General features: G+C 37.2%; 1 protein-coding gene and 1 long non-coding RNA gene across 2 annotated transcripts; one reads left to right on the top strand and one right to left on the bottom strand.

The window, feature by feature from the left end:
• The first annotated feature begins 681 nt into the window (after positions 1 to 681).
• On the top strand, positions 682 to 1889 carry LOC149819068 (uncharacterized). Its single transcript, XR_016427432.1, has 3 exons — positions 682 to 718; positions 835 to 941; positions 1466 to 1889. It is a non-coding gene; the product is annotated as an uncharacterized LOC149819068 (long non-coding RNA).
• An 8996-nt stretch (positions 1890 to 10885) lies between these two features.
• On the bottom strand, positions 10886 to 13703 carry LOC149819067 (cell division cycle 20.2, cofactor of APC complex-like). Its single transcript, XM_089986337.1, has 6 exons — positions 13675 to 13703; positions 13203 to 13323; positions 12428 to 12706; positions 12031 to 12300; positions 11110 to 11694; positions 10886 to 11029 (listed from the first exon to the last, which is right to left on the bottom strand). The coding sequence occupies exons 1-6, from the start codon at positions 13701 to 13703 to the stop codon at positions 10886 to 10888; spliced, it is 1428 nt and encodes a 475-aa protein (XP_089842463.1).
• Between the last annotated feature and the right edge of the window lie 1264 nt (positions 13704 to 14967).

Raw genomic sequence — 14967 nt, 5'->3', positions numbered from 1 at the left:
ATAAGATGGATGAAGTGGCCAACTTAAGTTTGGAACCAAGTTGACCAGTACTCAGTACCAGTATCAGTACAGGCATGACATAGGTATGGGGGCCTAGTAGAAGTACCCATGTTACACTAAAGGACAAAAAGGCAACAGTTAGATTACAATAATGACTTCTGATCACAAATATTTTATTATTGTAATCAAGCATAATAAAAGCTAATATATAAGGGTATATTTATCTTAAAAAAAGCTATTATCCATAATTGTGATCATTCCAAAAATAAATTATGTACATGAATTTTTAAATAAAATTATGAAGAAAATGCCAAGTCCATTGTTATTTTGTGGAAATCCCTAAACTGGCTAGTTCAAATATATTGCAAAAATGACCTTTAAATAAAATTTAAAAATGACTCCTTTGCACTAATAAGGAATTTTAATATCCATCAACAAAATATTTAATAGTTTCATGTGGAAACTTAAAATGTGAGTGAGTGTTTTGAGTATAATATTGTAAATCGTGTTAATAAAGGTTCCTCAGATATGGCTAAACTAAGTGAGCTTGCATTGCCAGTATTATTTAAGTGAATGGTTCCAAACTTACAATATATTCTTTTGGTCTATGGTTTTAGATGCTATCATGTGTGCTTTGCAGCTCTTTATTGATGCAGGGTAATATGTGATAAGATTTGGACATTCTGATCCAAATGTCAGGAGAGGTCCTGTTTCTCAGGTAACTTGATGCCTATTGGTGCAGCTTTTAAAAAGAATAAGAAACTGATGCAGAAAAAGGAATTGTTCAAATAATTAATATTTTCACTTTAATTTAATATGGTCTATATGATTCAGATACATGAATTGGAAATTTCTCGCCCATTGACTCTATCAGAAAGAGCTGTGGCAGTTGCACTGGCTGTATCATTGGACAATGATTACTTCTCTAGGCATGGTGGCTGGTAATCTTGTTATCCTGTGTATTCTTTTCTCTTTCTTGGCAAATTCTATATATTTGATCAGTTTCATGAAAGTAAATAAATTGAGGTGGTGACCGACTGAGAATTGAGCTTTCTCTAGACTTGGGTACTTGCCCAAGTTATCATGCCACAACTTTAGGAGAATGCATCAGATGCATACTCTATCCTAAGCATTTTAACAATGAACAGAACATTTAGTGTGAAGCTTAAGTCTGTGAACCTGATGTCTGGACATAACATAGGCACCTTGCCCAAGTTATTATGTACTCGCTCATGTTTATCTAGCGGGCAAGCTCAAATTATATCTTGGGTAGGTCAAAAAGCTCAGAAGCTTGCACCGAATGTTGTTTTAGAAGTTGCTTTGTTCTAGTGAAGTTATTTCACTTTTCTGATGGGTCCTATTAACCATGTATGGTACTTGGTCCTGCAGATTACTTTAGTACTCCATGTCATTAATTTGAGAAAATTTCTAAAATCAGATGTCTGCTATGTTTTTTATTTTTCAGGGGAATTTCTTTTATTCCAGTAGGTGGAGGCGATTAGCATTTTTCTGGGCGTTCTGTTAGCTGTTCGTCTTCATCATTACCTTTCAAATCTGCTTGATGGTTTTGATGGTCATACCTTCTGTACTTGGTGGTGTTGAAAGTTGAAACCAGCTACTTCAGTGGTGAAACAAGAGGGATTTGCATATCTGGTTTTACTTTGGTAGTACTCGCTCTATTTTCTGCTTTACATTTTGTACCTTGAGGCTGGATTGGCTTGTCCTTTCTGTTCCTGTGATTTAGCTGTGACAGTTCCATGGATTCAGAAGGTTGTAAATGATTGTTTTTAGAAGCTTTCAAGTCTTAGAAATGATAGATCTATCTCTAGAGGTAATTCTTTTTTGTTATTTGGGATGTAATGATCTTGAGGAGCTGTCTTTGATCTGAGCAAGAACTGAAAACTCAAAGAAAAATGAATTGAAGCTCAAAGAAATTTCGACAAGTGGACAACACTCTGATGGAGTGTTTAGGTGTGGATACTTTTTATATTTCATATTATCATTATTCATGTTCATCTTTGGGTGATATATGCTTGCATGCGTGAATAAGGATGTCATGAGATACTTGGGTAGAACAGCTGTTCCTAAAAACAATTAGATACAGCCTTGAGAATAAAAACTATACTTGTTAACTTTGATACATTTTTTTTTTTGGGAGGAGGTTTGGGACCTGGCAGCAGCAGGAGTAGATGTCCAGCGATGTTTCTTCTTCTAGTTCTTTTCCTCTCTTTGGTTCCACATGTCCAGGAGTTCTGGAAGCACCAACAAACTCGCCTTGGAGCATTTACCCTGGTCAAGCTTGTAGTAAAGCTGCGGAAAAAGAATCAACCTGCTATAACCAACCATGAACATGATGTTATTAAACCATGACTCGTAAGAAAGTCAGGCATTGGTGCAAAATGGGTCAAGAACTAGATTAATCTAAATTAGCAACTGTAGACTTGCTCAGTCTAGAAAATTATGACAAACTCTTTTGGAATCAGTTATCCCACATTCGTCGTTGCCACCTGATTGGTCCCAAACTGTTCGACTCATCATCTAGCTGACCGACTCCGTACTGGTTGAAATAAGCAGAAATATCTAAGAATGCTTAGTATACTTTAACCTATGCAAAAGGCCATGCTTCCAAAACTAGAAATTTCTGAAAGAAGGTTTTCTCCTCTTCACTTGACCTCGTTAGACTTTCTATGAGAAGTGATCACTTCTCTTGTCTCGACCTTTCCCTGTTCCACTCAGCCAAGACATAATCATGCCCAGTCGTTCTGCTCTTTCAGATCGATAGCAATATCAGAGAGAAAACCTACATTTTGATGCGCCACTGACATCAGGGCCATCAGGTTTACTTTTCCATTCATCTTCACCCCCCTCCTCTTGACAACCCTATTGCACCCCACCCATTACGATCCATCCATGGAAGAAAGGCCTAGAGCAGCACGTAAGTAAGAAAGACTAAAAAGGAAGGACCAGGTCCAGAACACCTTCTCAAGGGCACTACGGCTGCTGGCTTTGCCAGCATGGGCCGCATATAACGTTATGATTAATAAGCGAAGCAAGATGACCTGCATCTACTCCTGGAAAATCATCTTTTAGGTGAGCAATGAGCTCTTTCTCAAAAATTAAAGGCAATAGCAGCAGCGATGCTCGCTTCAGTCAGATCTATCCTTGAGAGGGCATATAAGCTTAACATGTTATATGTGAAACTGATTAGTGGCTGTCTCTTCATGTTACCAATTGTAACTTGTTAGGTAATGCTTTGATCATTGAAGTTTCCTTATCATACAAAAAAAAAAAATTGGCAACTTCCTGTGGGCAAGGGGTAAGCCCACAGAGTTTTATGCTGCCAGGACAGTGACTGTAAGTACGGCAGGCAGAGCCAGCGCCATTAGGCCTCTGATCCTGGGTGCTGTTTCTCCATGTATTCATAAAAAAACGGTACCCAAGAATCACAACTTTATGCATTGAAAATGCATGACGTTGTATCTAAGATTATAACTACTTGGGTCTAGAAGCAGGGATCAATTTTTAACTTGTCCTTCAGCCAGAATTACGCTTGTAGTATTTCTGTTGCTAGTTGGAGCCTCCCTGATGATGATCATTTGGAGACAAATACGATCTTTGTGTGTTTTTTTTTTTAAGTGGCTCAAGTATTAACCCTTAGGGCTCTGCACACTTGGCTAGGTGGGTAGGCTTAAAGCTGTCCAAGTTGCTCTACACTGTGTGCTTGATAAGTGCGAATTTGCGTTCCTTGCCTGCAAGGCAAAGCTAGGAGTACGTACAGCTGGGCTTTAAGGGTTTTATCATCGAAGGCCTGCACTTGGGCTGGCTGGGTTCACACCCATCCCAGTTGCGCCTGCTAAGAACCAGGGTTTCCCTTGGTTTAGTGAAACAAAAAAAATAGCGGCACAAGTGTTTCTCTGGGCATTATTTGTTAATATTGGTCCGTCATTGGCAAAGGAGTCGGCCTAGTTTTGTGCCTATAGTGCACAGGGAAAAGATGGATATGCAACCTACAAGCGTGTGGTCTGCTCTTTGGCTAACGCAGTGCGTATACCATGTCATTCTATATGGGGGGACTAACAATAACTTTGTCTCTTCATTGAAGACCCTCTCTTTATTTTAGGTTCTGTTTGGGAGAAGGGCATCTAAGGAGTTGGGACGTGTGTTACAACAGAAATTGAACTTATCATAGCTCGTCAAGAGCGCGAGCACAATTGCACAAGCATGCGCACACAATCAATCAAATAAATAGTGCAGGAAGGCAAGAGAATAGAAGAAGGCAAGAAAGCATAGACTTCTATTAGCAAAGCTAACGAGTATAGAGGGACTCTGAATTCACCTTGTACCCAGGGGTTTTTAGGCCAAAGGGCATTATAAGCACTTAAAAAAAGCAAAAGATGTATTTACATCGAGTAACAAAAGTAAAAAAACTTTCTGATACAATGTATCGATCGAGTTAATGGGTATCATTTTGATGGTTGCTAATAGGAAAGTCTGCAACTAATGAGCAAAATGACATAATTAGGATAAAATAAGCATGACTTGGAATTTATAAGACTGAATTCTACGATGACCTAGATCCCTATAGGATCTGTAATAGCTACTTTTAGAAAGTCTTCCTTTTTATTTTTTATTTTTTGAGAGAGTAAAGCTACTTTTAGAGATAATTTGAAAATAGCATGATATTTTCACATTATTCTGAGAAATTCAGTTGGAAATTTGAGTTTATCTTGTCTTATTCTATATACTATTTATTAACAGATTTTCCCAAGAAAAATCACATAGTTTAGTTCTCTCAAGAAAAACCTTGCTGACATAGTGCCAAGACTGGTTTGGGTGATTGATTGTTACGAACCATAAATCATTACTGCAGAAACTATGCAATGAATTTTATTTGAAAGGGAAAGTACTCATTTTCATGTTAAGATATAACAAGGTATTTGTTGGGGTTTTGTCTCAAAACAAAACCTAGGACTGTCTGCCTATTTTCCTAAGTTAGGGGGTTTTATTTTTTTATTTTTAGTTTGTAAGGACTTCACTTGTAGCGGAGAGTTGCATTCTTGCCCATTGGGGCATGTCAAATGAACTTTAGACTTTGGATTTGGGTGTGAGTTTGAGCTTAGTTCGGTTTGGTCTTGGTCTTGTTTTGACCTTTGACTATTTTTTTTTTATATTTAAGGTGGTTTTATCTCTAAAACCAAAACCAACCATTTATGAGCTTCGACCAATCGTTTTGGACTTAGACTCAAATAACCCAAAACGTTGGAACTTGACCCGGTCCAACATTCCTACATGGCCCGTTTATTGGTCCAATGTTTCAATATCCTCTTTCTTTATTCATAGGTGTTGACCATTGACCGCACTCCATATTTTAGACTTCGCAAAGTTATATCTGACTAGTTTATTGCCCTTTTTGTCCTTTAACTTAGCCCAGCCCATAACCTCCCTCTCCTAACAATTGAGGCATTTAGGGAGTGTTTGATCGCAGGACAGTGACGCAATGATCAAACACTAGATGCGGTAGACACAACGTGCATCCGCTGCGTTTTTGGAATGGTGTTTCAATGTTCCAACCCCCCTTATCATGGTGAGAACAGGACATGGGAACATTCATTAAAAAAAGAAAAAAAAAGAAGTCGAGCAAGAGGGTTCCTCCGAGCAAGAGTTTAGCTTCTTGCAACGGTCAGGCGGTGAGACCATGGTGTTGTTGCCTCATCGCGGTGATGACACCCTAGTCTCTCTCTCTCTCTTCTTGTTCTTTTTCTATCTTATTAGGGTTCTAGGGCTTTAGGGCTTTGAATTAAATTTCTTAATTTAGGGCTTTTTATATTTAATTTGATTAGGGTTTTTTATTTGATTTCTTTTATTAGGGCTTTGAATCAAATTTTTTAAATTAAGGCTTTTATAGTTAATTTGATTAAGGTTTTTCTTTGTTTTGATTAAGGTTTTTTCCTTGATTTTATTTGATTAGGGCTTTGAATCAAATTCTTAAAATAGGGCTTTTTATAGTTAGTTTGATTAGGGTTTTTTAATTGATTTTATTTTATTAGGGCTTTGAATCACAAATTTTAAATTAGGGCTTTTTAGAGTTAATTTGACTAGGTTTTTTCTTTGATTTGATTAGGACCTTTAAATCAAATTTTTTAAAATAGGTCTTTTTATAGTTAATTTGTTTAGAGCTTTTCTTGTATTTGATTAGTTTTTTTTTCATTTTTTATTAGGGTTTGAATTAGATTTTTAATTTAATTTTATGGTTTATTTATCTTGTAGTTTAGGTTTTTTTGGTTTTTTATGATTTATTTTCTTGCATTTTAGGGTTTTATGATTTATTTATAGTTTTTGCTTTTGTATATAGAAAATATGAATTCTTATTTTTTTCTCAAATTACCCAATTTTTAAACATTTTTTGATACTTAGATCCCTTTTAAGATCCATATTTAGGGCTAAAATCCATAATTTTTTGATAAACTTTAATAATTAAATCTAATATGACTCTGTTTAAAGCATTTTATATATAAAAATTATTATTTCTCAAATTACTCAAATTTTAAATATTTTATAATATTTAAATCCAATCTGAGGTCCATATCCCGATCTAAAATCTATAATAAACATGTTAAAACACTCATATAGTAGGGTGGATCGATCGTACCATCCAAAATGAAGTTATTCAAGTTGTTATCCATATGTGTTCAAGTTGTCCGCATAACGTAAAAATCAAACACTATACACAATGAACTTGTTCGGTCAAAACAAACGTTTGACGTAGTGCAATTACTATAGAATTCAGACCATGTGTTTTGTCTGTTATGTTTTGTTGTTCCATTCAATCTTGGATGCCTCATCAAACACATTCTTATGTCTAGCTGTTTGGTCATCCCAAGCCCTTTTAGTTCTATTTGGTGGGGTTGCGGCCTATATATACCCCAACCTTCTCCCTTTTCCGTCATTACCTCAACTTTCTCTCTTTTCTTTTCCTTTCTCCCATGAGCTCTCTAGTTAAGAGGCTATATAGGCCAACCTTCACGAGTAAGCGAAAACTTGGTCGTTGGAGTTGCACAAATACCCATTATACAAGGACTCGGTCTTAAGTGAGACAATTATCACTATAAAGATAGCACTTCTAACACATGTCTCTCAGCGTACCCAGTTCAAGGTGGTTGCCATATCAAATGAGGTAATTTTTCCAAGGATATTTGATTCAAATATACATAAAACTTATAATTCTCCATAGCATAAAATGTGGTGAGCTTTTGTATTACTGTTAATTAAGTGTGACAATGCCTTGAATTGTTACGAGTACTGTGATGATCGCATACTGCTGTAGGCTGCTGTAACTCGTTGAAGTGATCCATTAAGTGGAACTCATAATAAGCACATGCCCCCAAAATCTCTCGCTCTCTCTCTGCCCCAAGTCACATGATAGAAGAAGCCAGGGATGATTATCTGAGATGATGATCTTGAAAAGTATGTGAATGAGGAATGATCAACAAGTCATGAAGGAAAATTGCGGTTTTTCCAGCACATCCAAAGATGGAATGAAAAATACTGGGATTTTGTCTGCAAAATGACAGTCGAAACTTTTAAACAATACAAAGTCTCAGAGGTTTTGAACGTCACACCCATGGCTCATCTTGTTCAAATGTCATAAACCTATGAACTGGCAATGCAAGCAGACGGACTACATCTAAACAGAAATAATATTAATAATATTTTCGGAAAAACTACCACGAGACAAGAAAGCAGACCAATGCTTATACAGTTTTTCTTTCTTTTTCTTTGGAAAGCCTGTTCTTATCCTGCTCTGTCTCACGGGACTCGGGGTGCTTCGCTTCTCTTGGGCCACTGCCTTCCCTTCAACCCTCAAACACGGACTCTGTCGATGCCGATCCATCACACAAAAGGGACCCGGGAGCTCTTTCTAAAGTGACGGAAAAAGAAAAATAACAAGGTTCATGGAAATCTAAGACATGAAACTTGTAGACCTTAAACTTTTAAGAAACAAATAGTAAACAAATATCACTGACAAGCTTAAATATATCTAGCCTTTGATAAATCAATGGAACCATGACACAATTGGATATGTTTCTATGTTTCACCTGAACCAGTAAAATAATTGAGAATTTTTTATGAAATACGTACGTAAGGTGATCCCTAAGTGGATCTAACAGAGAATTTTTAACTACAAAATTCAGAAAAGCTTCCAGTAGTGTGAGCCAGTCATATTGTGATCTCAACTTTCTTTTGCAGCTGCAAATACAAATCAACTTTTGGTTAAAGTGGCTCTTTTTAGGTTTTGAGATTAAATCCTCAATTAACTGGATGTGTTTCTAACCAACCCATGCAAATTGACCACACGCATCATGACATAACTCTGTCTTACTACAGGTGTCACTATAACCTTTATGAAGTCCAAATGATTGTCAACTGTTGGTATTTCATTAGGAAATGATCATGGTTAAAGTGGCTCTTTTACGTTTTGAGATTAAATCCTCATTAACTGGACGTGTTCCAACCCATGCATCATGATATAACTACAGGTGGTCACTAACCTTTATCAAGTTCAAATGGTTGTCAACCTTGAGAAATCAGGATCACGATACAACCATCTGTATGAGAATCAATAAAGGCGATTATATAACAGACTACATAGTTCACTAACCTTTATCAAGTTCAAATGGTTGTCAACCTTGAGAAATCAGGATCACGATACAACCATCTGTATGAGAATCAATAAAGGCGATTATATAACAGACTACATAGTTCACAACATAATGCATCATTGGGTCCATGGAGTAACAGTGATAATAGGTTTCACCAATTTAAAAGAGACAAGCTTTGGGACTTTCTCTTCCCTTTTCCTCAATATGTGTATTTGATTAGATCAAACTAATAAAACTAGGAATTCATGTATACTAAAAAACAGACATTCATTAACTGGTTTGATAGAAATTCACAGCATATCTCAAAAAGAACAAACCAAGTTCACCACGCAATTGGCTACACCATCCACAGATTACCAGTGATAAGAACCAGTAGAACGAGTATGCCACACTCAATTGAATAGACACAACTGTTGGAGAAAAGACAGGACATTGATGCACCTTAATGAAAGCTTCCAAAAATGTCAGCCATCATGAACCATTGTGACATTGAGCTGAAATTCAAAATGCGACTGATGACAGCCTTCGGCTTAAAACAAGGCCCCAACCAAAATCTCAAATACGTCCTTTTTTCTGCAAATATGTCAACTTCAACCACACTGGCTCTAAAAATGCCACTCCCTCTTTAGAAGCTGCCCATCAATAACATATCAGCTAAGAAGACTTCTAATAATGGCAATATAATTGCCATCAATATCAAGCATAAAACAGTGACTTTATTTGTCTAAATTTCAAATGTTATTAAGACATATTATAGCAACACTTAAGAACATATCAGCTAAGAGGACATCTAATAGTTGCCTGTATTAAATGCTTATGTATATCAACATAATTTGCATAAAAAATTTGTTTTGGAGGGAAGTCATTTACTATAGCTAACATGTAATTCTTTTTAATGCAATTTTTTTTTCTTGAATACAACTATATCTAAAATGTAGTAAATAAATAAATATACAATGGTAATCTAAATAACAATTTGTACACTGACATCATTCTGTTAAAAAAGCGAAATAATGAAATACCGCATATAAATGAGTGAAAACAAGAGAATAGATCTACTCGGGAAACAACTGGTTCACAGTTTGATATAAAACCTAGCAACCTTCAATTATCAGCGCTACCCTGCAAAAGTTGCCAACCAAAGAATGCCAAAGCAGAATAAACATTAATAAAGCATGAATGCAATTTCCCATGAGTATCATGGTTGCCACAATCATCAGATACAATAATATAAAGTGGAGAAGCAATAATGGTTCACCTGAAAAGTTATGATCAGGCCTAAGGTTTCTCACGTGCAACAAACTTTGATAAATACATAAAGTAGCTTGCCATAACCAGATATAACTTAAAATGTAGACAAACTTACCTTAAAGATCAAGAACAAAGCAAAAGCTCACCATCCTGCAACTCAACAAGTTTGTTCACAGTTCTTTTTTCCAAGAATGACAACGGTGTTAATTACTATCAAAGAATGCAGCAATTAAGATCAGGAAATAAATACCATGGTTCACCTGAAAATGGTTCACCTGAAAAGTTATGATCAGGCCTAAGGTTTCTCACGTGCAACAAACTTTGATAAATACATAAAGTAGCTTGCCATAACCAGATATAACTTAAAATGTAGACAAACTTACCTTAAAGATCAAGAACAAAGCAAAAGCTCACCATCCTGCAACTCAACAAGTTTGTTCACAGTTCTTTTTTCCAAGAATGACAACGGTGTTAATTACTATCAAAGAATGCAGCAATTAAGATCAGGAAATAAATACCATGGCTTACATAAAAAACTACTAAAACTATCCAGGAGAAACAAATCTCACCAACAAAGGATAAAATTGGCTATGATGTTTCCACAAACATCAAACACAAATAAGGAAAAGCTTTACCTGAAAGGTCAAAGACAAAACTGAAAAGCTCACCATTCTGCAACTCAACAAGTTTGTTCACACAGTTCTTTTTACCAAGGATGACAACGGTGTTAATTACTATCAAAGAATGCAGCAATTATGATCAGGAAATAAATACCATGACTTACATAAAAAACTACTCCAACTGTCCAGGAGAAAAAAATCTCACCAACAAAGGATAAAATTGGCTATGATGTTTCCACAAACATCAAACGCAAATAAGGAAAAGCTTTACCTGAAAGGTCAAAGACAAAACTGAAACTTACCATCCTGCAAATCAACAGCATGAGTTGGTTTGCAGGACAAAATTCTTACCCATCACCTTATGCTATTGATGTTCGCAAATGGTCCAAGTGGCTTGCTGGCAGGCTTCTTGTTCACTTCAGGATTCCCAAATACATTCCAGAATCTCAAAGTTTCATCCCCTCCAGAAGCTGAAGCTACTGTGCACCCATCTGGACTCTGAAAATTAAGAAATAGAGCGCATGAGTCATATAATCATTTCAATACTTGTATTTTTCATGGAAGGATGGATTCTATACCTGAGCCATAAATAGAACTCTCGAAGTATGCCCTGTTAGTTCTGCCATCTTAACCATAGATGGATATTTCCATAATGCCAACTGGTTCTGAGAAAACCCATGTGAACTAAGAAGCTCCCGTTCAGTTTTACTCCATAAAAGTGCACAAACTTGTGAACCAGTATCAACCGAATTCAGGCAGGACCCAGTATGAGTATTCCAGAACTTGATACAGCGATCTCCACCACCACCACCTGATGCTAGCAGATTTCCCTGGAAAGGGCACCAAGCCAATGCTTTTACTGCAGCTCTATGATCTTCAAGCCTGTGTAGCCACTGAGCTCTATTATCTAGATTTGCTGGCATTGCCCGATCCCAGATGTGCAGAAGGTTGTCATTTCCTCCACTAGCTAATTGCTGGCCTGAGCTTGACCATTTCAGCCCACAAACCTCTTGCTGATGTCCTCTGTATTCTCCTACTATATGAGACCGAATCCGTACATCATTGTTAAATATCAGGCCATCTCTTCCTCCAGTTGTCAGAATATGAGAATTCCAAGCAAGAGTACCAACTCTTGATTGATGACCCTCTCTCAGAGTTCTCAACTGCAGAAATTATGACAAAGAATGAGATTTTCAGTTCATTAAAAAGAATGAAACATTTAAGCATAATTCATCCAAACTAACTTGGGCTATTGCATCTGAATCCTAAATCCTAAGCCAAAAAACATACTTCCTAGTGTCACAGTCAACCAATCAAACAAAATAGGTTACTAATGAAACTCCATTTATCAAAAATTTGAGATTGAATCAATCCTGAAATTAGAACAATTATTTCAGCAGAAAAAAGACTCCTGAGCCGTGCAATTTTATACTGACCATTGCATACAAACACAACACCATATTAAGAACAGGAATGAGGCATCAAATCCAGAGGCAAACCTGCTTGATTGCTGATGTGTCCCACAACTGAACTGCTGAACTGTTCAAGCCAACTGCAATGTGCCTGCCATCAGGAGCCCAACTGATGCTTGTAATTGGACCATTGTCCTCATCTACGGACATCAGCTCAGAAGCAGTCCCATCCGATGCATCCCAGAGAAAGACAGAGTGCCCAAGACCAATAGCCAAAACGTTACTGCTGCTCCAGTCAAGCAGATTCAAATAGTAGTCATCCTGAAGCTCAGGTGCATCCAGAGTTCTCTCTGCAGACTGAGAAATCAAAGGAAACTATTACTACCCCATAAGAAGAACAATGCTAGAAGCACAAAACAAGCTGCAATTCCATCAACCAAGAATTGTCTCTCAGTGAAAATGTTGCTGAACCACAAGGACACACCTGAGGGATATATCTTCGAGGCTTGGTGGTTCCGGAGTGGTGCGGAGATGAGCTACCACGACACACTTCCTGAAGAACATTCTCCACAGGTTCCGGAGGTTTGCTTCTGAAAGCAAGGATCCTGGTTCGGTTCTTCAGGCACACCTCTGCAAGGCGTTTACGGTATGCTTCTTGGGATGGGGACAGTATCTCTGATGGTTTCTCTCTCTTTGAGTCCACCATCAAATACCCAGCAATGTCAAGGTCCATGGCTCCTCTATTTGGAATAAACCTGTCATACTGAACATAGAAAAACATAAAAGTATTTCAGAGTCGAGAATCTTAAATTGGTGGAGCAAAACAATCTTCAAAAAGAAAAAGGAAAAGAAAAACGAACGAAAGAAAATAGACACAGATTTGTCAATACTAGGGAAGCCATGAAACAATGAGAGAACAAAAAAATGAACCAAAGAAAACTAGCAAAAATTTCTTGTGAAAAAACAACATACTAGATGATACCAACATCAAGAATTCATAGGAATATTGTGGGAAACCAGATGATGGCGTTGAAAATGACAAAGAAGCACATCAACATAATGGGAAGAATTACAATCCCATGTCATAAGACATAAGTTCTATGAACGAAAAAACAGAAGAAATTCCGAGAAATCTGAAGCAAACAGCAACAACCCATCAACCAAAATAACAAAAGACAAGAAAAGAATAGAAAAACCACATCACAAAAAACCTTTCTGAAAGCACAAAGAACAACAGGGCGAAGTCAGGAGAGACGTACGTGCGGCCTCGAAGGTGGGTTTCTAGAAACGATCCGCTCTTGAAGAAGAGGCCTTCTGGGATTCTTGGGAGAAGGTGAAGACAGCGATTGCGATTCCATGCCCTTGTTCACCTCCCAGATACTGAAACAAGCAAAGAAACACACAAAAACCGAAAGAAAAAAAGAAGCAAAAGAAGAAAGAGCGACACCTGGCAAAAGCAATGGAAGCACACGGAGTAATAAATATAAAAATAACAAAATCACAGATGTTGGTTCTCTTGAGCGAAGCACACAGAACAATGGCCGATCAATCTTTGCGAGTTCTCTTGAGCGAAGCGGCAAGAGAGAGAGAGAGAGAGAGAGAGAGAGAGAGAGAGAGAGAGAGAGAGAGACGTTGGATGAATAGTACTCTATATTTCCCAACGGGTAACGGCCAGAAGGCCTTGGTTCTCAAAACTTTGCCTAACGGCTAGTGGGCGCAAGTTCTGGAAACTCACTCTTGGGGAAAGTCTCGGCGACCATTGACGTTTTTAATTTTAGTAATTTACAAAAGGTAATATGAATTTATCAGATATTTAGAATAGTTATTAGCATTAATGGTACACGCATACCTTTTATAAATAAATTTTTAAGAACAGAGTTGGTCTCAAAATCATTTAGTCGACCTTTGTTTTGTTTACTCAACAAACAAAAAGAGCATCAGATGACATAAGATGCGTTTTTTTACAAGGGAAAAATGGAATTTTATATTTTAAGACGAACAAGCATTCGTAAAGTAGGCAGTTGAATGCAATAACCAAATGTTGGGTGTTTTTTTTACTGATGATATTACTCTTTAAGATTTTTGTTTACCAATAGCAGCCCTCCTTGTTCAAGGGGCGGATCAGGTGTAATCACATTGCACACTAAATGTGTGCCCTCCAGTCCTCCATTTCTGGGATATTTATAGCGTGCAATCGCATTGCACACTAAATGTGTGCTGCTGCACCTGAGGGCCCTCCATCGCCTCCCTCTTCACCAATTTACAGAGAGACGAGACGTCCAAAAGTAGCAAGTGGTCATTGCCATCTCTCTCTTTCAGCAGCCTTCATGAACATTTATTACGTTTTGTTGCGTCAAAATTCTCATACTTATAAAAAAATTATTATTATTTAACTACCACTTTTATAAGTTATATTTCGAAAAGAACGCTTGGTTATAAAATCAGTCAGCCTACCTTTCTTTAATTAAAAAAAAGTGACTTAAATGACTTCAACATAAGACCATAAGTTGACAAGAGATAATAAAAACAAAAACTCTATTTTGGCACCTCAACCTTAAGCAGTCGAAACACAGCCAAGTAAAGCATGCAGTTAAATGTAATAACTCCAATGTTTGACTGTTTTTTTGTAAATAACTGACTAGCGAAGCGACTTGTTATAAATTACTCTTTTCTTTCTTCTTTTGGGATGGCGAAACAGGATAAAAACGATTCATGTTTGGATGTAATTTTGTTCCGATATCCGACCCGAGATGACTGACCGGAGTATCTGATATGAATTTTTTAGTGTAGAGGTATGTTTTAAATACCATTAAATTTACAGAGTTTGGGCTTGGGATTCATTTTCTTGACCCGACATAATCCAGGTCAGGCATCAGACCCCGCCTGATTGATATTTGGGTGGGTTTGGGTAACCCTTGATCCAACACCCGTTGACAGCCCTAGAGACACCACTCTTTAATTAGTCTAAGAGTGCCGGATAGGGGGGTCACGTGTGGAGCTGATGTGAGTAAAGCTAATGCTGAT

The sequence above is a fragment of the Nuphar pumila genome, chromosome 13, assembly GCF_984573655.1.
Source record: "Nuphar pumila chromosome 13, dmNupPumi1.hap1.1, whole genome shotgun sequence".
Lineage (NCBI taxonomy): Eukaryota > Viridiplantae > Streptophyta > Magnoliopsida > Nymphaeales > Nymphaeaceae > Nuphar > Nuphar pumila.
Note: the sequence above shows the minus strand (reverse complement) of the source record. Positions and strands in the feature narration are given on the sequence as shown.

What these genes read in the sequence shown, in the direction of transcription:
- LOC149819067 (XM_089986337.1), bottom strand. Translation starts at nt 13,703, where the DNA reads ATGGTCGCCGAGACTTTCCCCAAGAGTGA. An exon ending in ACCCACCTTCGAGGCCGCAC is followed by an intron (nt 12,707 to 13,202) that starts GTACGTCTCTCC and finishes TTCTATGTTCAG; the next exon opens with TATGACAGGTTTATTCCAAA. An exon ending in ACACATCAGCAATCAAGCAG is followed by an intron (nt 11,695 to 12,030) that starts GTTTGCCTCTGG and finishes TAATTTCTGCAG; the next exon opens with TTGAGAACTCTGAGAGAGGG.